The sequence below is a fragment of the Protomyctophum parallelum genome (genome assembly GCF_964188405.1).
Source record: "Protomyctophum parallelum genome assembly, chromosome: 21".
NCBI classification, from domain to species: domain Eukaryota; kingdom Metazoa; phylum Chordata; class Actinopteri; order Myctophiformes; family Myctophidae; genus Protomyctophum; species Protomyctophum parallelum.
This window is the reverse complement of record NC_139713.1, coordinates 3,315,919-3,326,980: the sequence shown is the minus strand read 5'-3', so window position 1 is coordinate 3,326,980 and position 11,062 is coordinate 3,315,919. Positions and strand designations below refer to the sequence as shown.

At 46.6% G+C, this 11,062-nt stretch overlaps 1 protein-coding gene across 3 annotated transcripts in view; it reads left to right on the top strand.

Annotated features, from left to right (window-relative positions):
* The window catches only part of tln1 (talin 1), a 215,247-nt gene that overhangs the window by 140,836 nt on the left and 63,349 nt on the right, over window positions 1–11,062 (top strand). For all 3 annotated transcript variants that reach the window (XM_083793816.1, XM_083793817.1, XM_083793818.1), the window contains 7 exons: window positions 1,704–1,826; window positions 3,062–3,205; window positions 3,408–3,569; window positions 4,198–4,338; window positions 7,370–7,551; window positions 10,072–10,204; window positions 10,805–10,906. In XM_083793816.1, the coding sequence (XP_083649942.1) occupies window positions 1,704–1,826; window positions 3,062–3,205; window positions 3,408–3,569; window positions 4,198–4,338; window positions 7,370–7,551; window positions 10,072–10,204; window positions 10,805–10,906 (987 nt within the window). The remainder of the gene's footprint in view (window positions 1–1,703; window positions 1,827–3,061; window positions 3,206–3,407; window positions 3,570–4,197; window positions 4,339–7,369; window positions 7,552–10,071; window positions 10,205–10,804; window positions 10,907–11,062) is intronic.

The following is an 11,062-nucleotide window of genomic DNA, read 5'->3' as shown; positions in this document are numbered from 1 at the left end:
CTACCAGGACCTCTCACTCTTCTGTCTACCAGAACCTCTCACTCCTCTGTCTACCAGGACCTCTCACTCCTCTGTCTACCAGAACCTCTCACTCTTCTGTCTACCAGGACCTCTCACTCTTCTGTCTACCAGGACCTCTCACTCCTCTGTCTACCAGGACCTCTCACTCTTCTGTCTACCAGGACCTCTCACTCTTCTGTCTACCAGGACCTCTCACTCTTCTGTCTACCAGGACCTCTCACTCTTCTGTCTACCAGGACCTCTCACTCCTCTGTCTACCAGGACCTCTCACTCCTCTGTCTACCAGGACCTCTCACTCTTCTGTCTACCAGGACCTCTCACTCCTCTGTCTACCAGGACCTCTCACTCCTCTGTCTACCAGGACCTCTCACTCCTCTGTCTACCAGAACCTCTCACTCTTCTGTCTACCAGGACCTCTCACTCTTCTGTCTACCAGGACCTCTCACTCTTCTGTCTACCAGAACCTCTCACTCCTCTGTCTACCAGGACCTCTCACTCTTCTGTCTACCAGGACCTCTCACTCCTCTGTCTACCAGGACCTCTCACTCCTCTGTCTACCAGGACCTCTCACTCTTCTGTCTACCAGGACCTCTCACTCCTCTGTCTACCAGGACCTTTCACTCCTCTGTCTACCAGGACCTCTCACTCTTCTGTCTACCAGGACCTCTCACTCTTCTGTCTACCAGGACCTCTCACTCTTCTGTCTACCAGAACCTCTCACTCTTCTGTCTACCAGGACCTCTCACTCCTCTGTCTACCAGGACCTCTCACTCCTCTGTCTACCAGGACCTCTCACTCCTCTGTCTACCAGGACCTCTCACTCTTCTGTCTACCAGAACCTCTCACTCTTCTGTCTACCAGGACCTCTCACTCCTCTGTCTACCAGGACCTCTCACTCTTCTGTCTACCAGGACCTCTCACTCCTCTGTCTACCAGGACCTCTCACTCCTCTGTCTACCAGGACCTCTCACTCTTCTGTCTACCAGGACCTCTCACTCTTCTGTCTGTGTCCTACCAGGACCTCTCACTCCTCTGTCTACCAGGACCTCTCACTCCTCTGTCTGTGTCCTACCAGGACCTCTCACTCCTCTGTCTACCAGGACCTCTCACTCCTCTGTCTACCAGGACCTCTCACTCCTCTGTCTACCAGGACCTCTCACTCTTCTGTCTACCAGGACCTCTCACTCTTCTGTCTACCAGGACCTCTCACTCCTCTGTCTACCAGAACCTCTCACTCTTCTGTCTACCAGGACCTCTCACTCTTCTGTCTACCAGAACCTCTCACTCCTCTGTCTACCAGGACCTCTCACTCCTCTGTCTGTGTCCTACCAGGACCTCTCACTCCTCTGTCTGTGTCCTACCAGGACCTCTCACTCCTGTCTGTGTCCTACCAGGACCTCTCACTCCTCTGTCTACCAGAACCTCTCACTCTTCTGTCTGTGTCCCTCAATGTGTTGGGCTCAATCAATTCTTACCTTCTGTATTTATCTAAGTTCTATTAGTTTTAATTGGTTCAGGGCCTAATTGACTGTTTTGATTGGTCCAGGTCCTCCTAATTGACTGTGTTCTGATTGGTCCAGGTCCTCCTACTTGCCTGTGTTCTGATTGGTCCAGGTCCTCCTAATTGCCTGTGTTCTGATTGGTCCAGGTCCTCCTAATTGCCTGTGTTTTGATTGGTCCAGGTCCTCGGTGAAGCCATGGCGGGAATCTCTCATAACGCCAAAAACAGCAACCTTCCAGAGTTTGGAGACTCCGTCAGCTCCGGATCTAAAGCCCTGTGCGGCCTGACGGAGGCTGCAGCCCAGGTAATCTATTACTATATTACCCTCCAGGTAATCTATTACTGTAATCTATTACCTGACGGAGGCTGCAGCCCAGGTAATATGTGACCGAATTTGATCGAGAGACTGCCATTGGATTTTTTGTTTTGGAGATATGGCTTACTGTACACCCATATCTGCCCTCCAGGTAATATACGAGTATTAGAGACCTGCGCATGAGCTTTAATGTCACCCGAATCCGAGTGTGCATATTGATAATCCGCCCGTTAATCCGACCGCATTAATTATTTAATCAAATGTATATATCCGCAATCCGCTGCAGGGAAGCAAAGTGTATACTGTATAGTACAGTAGTATAGCCGATCTACAAGCTCACAACGCATCGCTGGCTCGCTGCGACGCGTTGTGAGCTTGTAGATCGGCTATTTATAAGTTGTGTCACTCACCACTGCCGACAGTTCACCTAAAGTAGTGCGTAGTCTGTAGTCCGTAGTCCCGTTTCCATGCTGCCGTGCGTTCATTCAGTCGTTCACGTTCTCACATCGCAACGGACGTCTTCATGTGTCACAACCAGCGCTCCCTGCAGTCCCACCGACCCCCACGCCAAACCCACATCCCTCCCTTCTGTTAGACCCCCACACCAAACCCACATCCCTCCCTTCTGTTAGACCCCCACACCAAACCCACATCCCTCCCTTCTGTTAGACCCCCACACCAAACCCATATCCCTCCCTTCTGTTAGACCCCCACACCAAACCCACATCCCTCCCTTCTGTTAGACCCCCACGCCAAACCCACATCCCTCCCTTCTGTTAGACCCCCACACCAAACCCATATCCCTCCCTTCTGTTAGACCCCCACACCAAACCCACATCCCTCCCTTCTGTTAGAGTTAGTTTTAACCCATTTTGACCTGAGATCAGATTCTAAAAATCAGTGGTTTCAAATTTAGCAGACCGAGTGGCGCGCGATGAACTTGTAGGGTTAAGTTTGTTTCATACTCTGCCTGTTAGCCTAGCAGCTAGCAGGCCACTCTGTTGTTGTGGGTCCTTCCTTAGCCAATGTAGGCGTCTAATTTGTGCCTGATTTAATTTGGTGTGTGTGTGTGTGTGAGTGTGTGTGTGTGTGTGTGTGTGTGTGTGTGTGTGTGTGTGTGTGTGTGTGTGTGTGTGTGTGTGTGTGTGTGTGTGTGTGTGTGTGTGTGTGTGTGTGTGTGTGTGTGTGTGTGTGTGTGTGTGTGTGTGTGTGTGTGTGTCCAGGCAGCGTACCTGGTGGGCGTGTCCGACCCCAACAGCACGGCGGGTCAGAAGGGCCTGGTCGACCCCGCCCAGTTTGCCAGAGCCAATCAGAGCATCCAGATGGCCTGTCAGAACCTCGTGGACCCGGCCTGCACGCAGTCACAGGTAACCCACGCACGCACACCCACGCACGCACGCACACCCACGCACGCACGCACACCCACGCACGCACGCACACGCACGCACGCACACACACACACGCACGCACGCACACACACACACACACACACAAAAACAATCAAACAAACAAACACTTGAGGCTAATAATCTCAATGACAATTGGAGCGTTTCCCCCCCCCACCTCCAGGTGCTCTCCGCCGCCACCATCGTGGCCAAACACACGTCGGCGCTCTGCAACGCGTGTCGCCTGGCCTCGTCCAAGACCGCCAACCCCGTCGCAAAGAGGCAGTTCGTCCAGTCCGCCAAGGAGGTGGCCAACAGCACCGCTAACCTGGTCAAGTCCATCAAGGTAACAGCACCACTAACCTGGTCAAGACCATCAAGGTAAAACAATGTTTGGTCAAACTAGCAATAGAATCATATTCCATAAAACCCCAAATGGTCTCTGATAATGTCCTAAAAGCAATGGTTAAAGCCTGAAGATATGCCTGGGCAGTTCAACTGTTAACCCATTCTGAACGGGAACCCATTTTGGTGTCGGCATCACGTTATGCTTTAGCTATTGAAAAATAGCAGACCTACAAGCTCGTAGCGCGCCACTCGGTGGCGCGCTACGAGCTTGTAGGTCTGCTATTTTTGAAAAATCGAAAAAGAACGACTGACATTTAAAAAAAATCTGATCTCAGGTCAGAATGGGTTCAATTCAATTCAATTCAATTTCATTATAGTGTCAAATCACAACAAGTTGTCTCAAGACACTTTACAACCAACAAAGATCCACCCAGAGCAGCAATATTGCGACAATGGGTTAACTGTGTGTGTGTGTGTGTGTGTGTGTGTGTGTGTGTGTGTGTGTGTGTGTGTGTGTGTGTGTGTGTGTGTGTGTGTGTGTGTGTGTGTGTGTGTGTGTGTGTGTGTGTGTGTGTGTGTGTGTGTGTGTGTGTGTGTGTGTGTGTGCGTGCGCGCGCGCCCCCCAGGCGTTGGACGGCGCGTTCAACCAGGACAACAGGGAGAAGTGCAGAGCAGCCACCGTGCCGCTCATCGAGGCCGTGGACAACCTCACCGCCTTCGCCTCCAACCCAGAGTTCTCCAGCGTCCCGGCTCAGATCAGCCCAGAGGTACAGATTTACCCTGCTATAGTACCTCCCCACTGATCACAGATCAGCCCCAGAGGTACAGATTTACCCTCCTATAGCAGGGGGTGGGCAACTGCCGGCCCGGGGGCCACACGCGGCCCCCACCTTCACTTAATGTGGCCCTCAGGTTAATATCAGAATACTGATATAATGTTGGTTTCAGCTGTTTACAATTCCACAACATGCAAACATGACCTGCTTTAATTACTTCAGTCTAAATTAGTAGCTCAATGCTCAACACACGTATAATTTAAAGGCATTTGAAATTATATAAGAATGTTAATTTTCAGGATTCCAAATAAAAATAGCAAAAAAATAAAGATTTCAATTCGAAAATAGCAAAAATAGCCGATCTACTAGCTTGTAGATCGGCTATTTTTGCTACGACAGTAATATATGGCCCTCTGGAGTGAGTGTGGAAATATGGTGGCCCTCTCCATCGTCAAAGTTGCCCACCCCTGTCCTATCGTACCTCCTCACTGATCACAGATCAGCCCCAGAGGTACAGCTTCCACCTCCTATAGTACCTCCTCACTGATCACAGATCAGCCCCAGAGGTACAGTTTGTTGATTTCGTCGACTAAAACTAGTCGACTACCTTTTTTCACTGACAAAAACTAAATAGAAACTAAATGAAAACTAAGCTATGATGACTAAAAATTAATGCTGGGCCGTTATCGGCGTTAACGTGCTGCGTTAACGCGAGAATATTATCGCGCGTCAAAAAAATTATCGCCATTAATCTATTCTCAAAGTTGGGTCTGGGAGCTGGGTCTGCATTGACTGCATAAAGCGAGCAAACTAGGAATTTCACTTTGATAGTTTTACCTGGCGGAATTACTCTGTGGGAGGGAGAAGTCCTAACCTAACAGGGACAAGGTGAAATAAATTACTCTGAGAGCAAATGTTTTGGAATGCGTCATCGCGAGGTGCATGGTAGGCTACTTGAGGTTGTAACTCATGTTCCATTTCCAACATTCTAATGGTTTCCAGCGATTCCAGGGGTGAGTAAACATCTTTGAATCAAAGTAGCAGCGATCCTCTGAAGTGACGCAGCATGTCCAATACTGTCCTCGTTAACAAAGTGCAACTTTTTCATCATTCACCGTTGGCTAACGTTGTGCAACAGTCCATAACAGAGCTATACAATATTATGACAACTGTCAACTTGGCTATAATCTACTAGGCTACTGTAGGCCTACATTAATCATTGCCTCTCAAACCCACATACCACGCTTAATGTGCGTTGCCTAACCAAAATAACAGACATACAAACTATCAACATGCCGCTCGATTGCGTGTCGACAGCTTGCAGATCTGTTCTTTTGGGCACACATGAGGCGCGCTGCGCTGCGATGCGGAAATTAAATTGCTGTAGTCTACAGCGCTACGATTTGGAAACCAAATAGCTGTAGCCTACAGTGGACTGTAACATTGCTTGGTCAACTATATTACGTGTATGCAGTGAACATTAACATTAGCGCTTTCATAGTTATATGGAGCATTTACCGTGGTGAGTTGGTGACGTTGATTTAGGTTATTCACCCAGCTGGGTTCAAGCTGGTGTCTCGTTAAGCCTCGAGTCCCGACACTTCCAAAACGAGCTATTGCGGATTAATCGATGGGCGTATAGAACATTTAAGCATATGGCAAGTTAACTTAAGTTATATACTTTGATGCTGAACACTAAGCAATTAATTTGGTTCGCAAACCAGAGGCCAGACAGCGGTAGCAAGTTCAACAACCACCGTTCTAATCTGTTTGACCAACCACCGTTCTAACACTATTCACTTTTAAGCTGCATACTGTATATCAGTATTTCTATTTTTTTCTATTTTCTAGCGGGTTCAACCAGTGTGTGGACATTCTATTCAAAGTTTTCAAATGTTTAGCTGTAGGCATACAGTGTTATGTGTACTTGAACCATTCATTATTTAAAAGATGGTATTTCAGGCAAATATTGAAGTTATTAAAAAAGAAGCCTATCCATCATTGCCGTAGGAAAAAAAAATTAAAAAAATCCTTGCTACCCATCCTTCCCACGAAAAATAAAAAAATAAAATAAAATAAAATAAATTCCCTACCTACTCAGCCCAAAAATGACAGCCAATCGGAAACCAAAGTTTTTATTTTTTAGGCCTAATATGGCTCCGGGGAAAAGTGTTCGTCAAACTACAATGTTGGAGTGCAACCGTGGCAAGCCCGTCAGCCCAACTCTATCAGCCAAGCTAACTAACCTCCTAGCTCAGTGGATTGCCATCAACTGCCGACCTATCAGTGTGGTTGAAGATGATGGGCTCGAGCTTCTTCTCCAGGCGGCCACAGGCGACCCATCTTACAAACGAACTATCACAAGGAGAATCCATGACCAGTACGCCACAGAGAAAGCTGCGAAAGATGAAAAGTTGGCCGGGGCAGCGTGTGTTTTCAATGCTTTCGGCAGAGTTCAAATGAGGCATTTTAATCTAGATTAATCTAGATTAACTCCAGAATTGCAGTGAGATTAATCTAGATTAAAAAAATTAATCTATGCCCACCACTACTAAAAATATATCGACAATTTCGTCAATACATTAAAAAACTAGACTAAAATGTTAGGAAGGGACTAGTGGACAAGAGAAGTCATTTTACACTTGGTTGCGTGCTGAAAATAGCCGACCTACAAGCTCACAACGCGTCGCATTGTGGCGCGTTGTGAGCTTGTAGATTTATTTCACCAAGTGTAAAAGCAGTCATTACGACGGCATCAAGGCCCACCAAAACACATGTTAGCCCACTAAATCACCTGTAGATTTAGTCGACTAAAATCTCATGACATTCCAGGTGACTAAAATGTGACTAAAACTAAATGAAAACTATTCAAGAGACTACGACTAAAACAAAAAAATATCTAAATTTGCTGCCAAAAACAACACTGCTGTAAAGCTCATAAATCTCTGAATCTGATCTCAGGTCAGAATAGATTAAGAGCGTCTGCTAAATGCCTAGATTGTAAAATGGTGTGTGTGTCCAGGGCCACGCAGCCATGGAGCCCATCGTGGCAGCAGCCCGGACCATGCTGGAGAGCTCCACGGGCCTCATCGGGACCGCCCGCTCCCTGGCCGTCAACCCCAAAGACCCCCCCAAGTGGTCCGTGCTGGCGGGACACTCCAGGACCGTGTCGGACTCCATCAAGAAGCTCATCACCAACATGAGGTATGGATGGATGGGTGGACCCACCGGCCACAGGGCATGAGGTATGGATGGATGGGTGGACCCACGGGCCCCCCCACGGGCCACAGGGCATGGGGTATGGATGGATGGGTGGACCCCAGGGGCCCACCCACGGGCCACAGGGCATGGTGCTACGCCACAAGCACACACACACACACACACACACACACACCAACCATTCACACAATTATAGATTACTATTATTTTTTTATTCTTCTACATTTACCCCCCCCCCCCCCCCCCCAAAAAACGGCACCAAACGACAAGGTGGTGACATCACCAGAAGTTTGTGGACGCCGCGCGTTTAGTTAGCCTGGCGGCGGCCTTGACCCTTGACCCTTGACCCAGTGCACTGTAAGCACGGTATCACATTCTGTGTGGCCTCCATGAATCTGATCCACTACGCGATGACATGCCGAGGTATTTACGGACGTGTGAACTGCACAAGTCGTTGTCAGCTCATATGCGCTCCGTGTGTGTGTGTGTGTGTGTGTGCGTGTGTGTGTGTGTGTGTGTGCGCGTGCGCGCATGTGTGTGTGTTGTTTTACTCTACTTGTCGAATAGTAGAATTTGAGAAATGCTCATTGTGGGGACGATTTTCCTGGTCCTCACAAGGAAACATGTTTTTTAACCCATTCTGACCTGAAATCAGATTCTAAAAAATGTCTCTTCGATCTTTCAAAAATAGCAGAGTAGCGCGCTACGAGCTTGTAGATCTGCTATTTTTCAATAGCTAAAGCATAACATGATGCTGACACCAAAATGGGTTCCTGTTCAGAATGGGTTAAGGTTGAAAAAAAAAAGGTTTGGGGAGTCAAGCTTATGATTAGGGAAATATCGTTGATAAACATATGAAAAATTATTTCACATCTAATGTTTATTTTGTTTGGAAAACTCGATGCGTTGCTTGATGGCCTCGTTCTAATCGACTCTCGGTGTGATTGTACTCGTAACACAAGCAGCAATTTTAATTATTGTGAATTAAAATAATCGCTCCGGGTGTGCACAAACATTTTGCCTTACACACAGAGTTCAGGGTTGCCTGATTTATGCTATTATTATTTATATTTAGACCTGAGCTCGGTTCTAAAAAAATAAATCTGTTTTCTGAAAAACCCTATGTTTCTATGTCAGTCAGCGGTGCTCAAACATTTTCATGTCAAGGACCCCCAGAATTATCTGTATTTGGCCGCCGACCCCCATCTGAAAATGTGTTGTTCCAGGAAAGTGTCCTTGAGCAAGAATGAATGTATGGGTCAATTGATGCCCAATCTATTTAAGGCGCCTTGGATAAAGGCGCCATATAAATGCACCATTTACCATTTGTGACCAAATTTGAAATTGACATATTGGTTGTTCAGTTTGACCCACCAGTTGTGGAGATATGGCTTATAGAGTAATGTCTTGCAGAGAAACAGCCAGTTAAGAAAACAGGCTTGAAAAGTTCACTTCTGTGGTCTCTAACATTACACCTATAGCTACATGTTTAAGCATTTATTTCATTTTTACATGTCTTCTGTGGACTCTAACATTACACCTATAGCTACATGTTTAAGCATTTATTTCATATTTACATGTCTTCTGTGGACTCTAACATTACACCTATAGCTACATGTTTAAGCACTTATTTCATATTTACATGTATTCTGTGGTCTCTAACATTACACCTATAGCTACATGTTTAAGCATTTATTTCATATTTACATGTCTTCTGTGGTCTCTAACATTACACCTATAGCTACATGTTTAAGCATTTATTTCATATTTACATGTCTTCTGTGGTCTCTAACATTACACCTATAGCTTCATGTTTAAGCATTTATTTCATATTTACATGTCTTCTGTGGTCTCTAACATTACACCTAGCTACATGTTTAAGCATTTATTTCATATTTACATGTCTTATGTGGTCTCTAACATTACACCTAGCTACATGTTTAAGCATTTATTTCATATTTACATGTCTTCTCTGGTCTCTAACATTACACCTAGCTACATGTTTAAGCATTTATTTCATATTTACATGTCTTCTGTGGACTCTAACATTACACCTAGCTACATGTTTAAGCATTTATTTCATATTTACATGTCTTATGTGGTCTCTAACATTACACCTAGCTACATGTTTAAGCAGTTATTTCATATTTACATGTCGATTTGAACTCCGACACTTATTCCAGACGTGCTCTAGTTATGTGAAGAGTCTGCCTGTGCTATTAACTCATTTTGAAAAAGCTGGAAAACTCTGGTGAAAAGCTGGAATTTGCGCGATGGCAGGCTCTCAGTCAAATCTGGTCACATTTAATGTAGTAACACTAAGTGTGTGTGTGTGTGTGTGTGTGTGTGTGTGTGTGTGTGTGTGTGTGTGTGTGTGTGTGTGTGTGTGTGTGTGTGTGTGTGTGTGTGTGTGTGTGTGTGTGTGTGTGTGTGTCTGTGTGTCTGTGTGTGTCTGTGTGTCTGTGTGTGTGTCTGTGTGTGTGTCTGTGTGTGTGTGTGTGACAGAGAGAAGGCTCCGGGTCAGAGGGAGTGCGACGAGGCCATAGAGGTTCTGAACGGCTGCATCCGAGAGGTGGACCAGGCCTCGCTGGCTGCCATCAGCCAGCAGCTCACCCCCCGGGAGGACGTGTCCCAAGAGGTACTGTACCACACCCCCCCTCTACTGTACTACACCCCCCCTCTACTGTACTCTAACCCCTCCCCTACTGTACTCTAACCCCTCCCCTACTGTACACTGCACTAACCCACCCCACGGGAAGATGTCTCCCAAGTGGTACTACTGTACAGTTTAGATTAGAACAGTGTTCTAATCCCCATGTGTGTTTCAGGCTATGCTAACATGACCAGTGGTTTAGGGAACAGTGTTCTAATCCCCACAGTGTGTGTTTCAGGCTATGCTAACATGACCGCTGGTTTAGGGAACAGTGTTCTAATCCCCACAGTGTGTGTTTCAGGCTATGCTAACATGACCGCTGGTTTAGGGAACAGTGTTCTAATCCCCATGTGTGTTTTAGGCTATGCTAACATGACCGCTGGTTTAGGGAACAGTGTTCTAATCCACAGTGTGTGTTTTAGGCTATGCTAACATGACCAGTGGTTTAGGGAACAGTGTTCTAATCCCCACGGTGTGTGTGTGTGTGTGTGTGTGTGTGTGTGTGTGTGTGTGTGTGTGTGTGTGTGTGTGTGTGTGTGTGTGTGTGTGTGTGTGTGTGTGTGTGTGTGTGTGTGTGTGTTTCAGGCTCTCCACGAGCAGATGGCAGCGTCTGTCCAGGAGATCAGTAACCTGATCGAGCCGGTGGCCATCGCTGCCCGCTCAGAAGCCTCCCAGCTGGGACACAAGGTGAACGACTAGCCGCCATACAAATGATACATTATTATGCATATTTAAATGTACTATACTATATCCCATTCTGAACGGGAACCCATTTCGGTGTCAGCATCATGTCGTGCTTTAGCTATTGAAAAATAGCAGACCTACAAGCTCATAGCGCGCCAC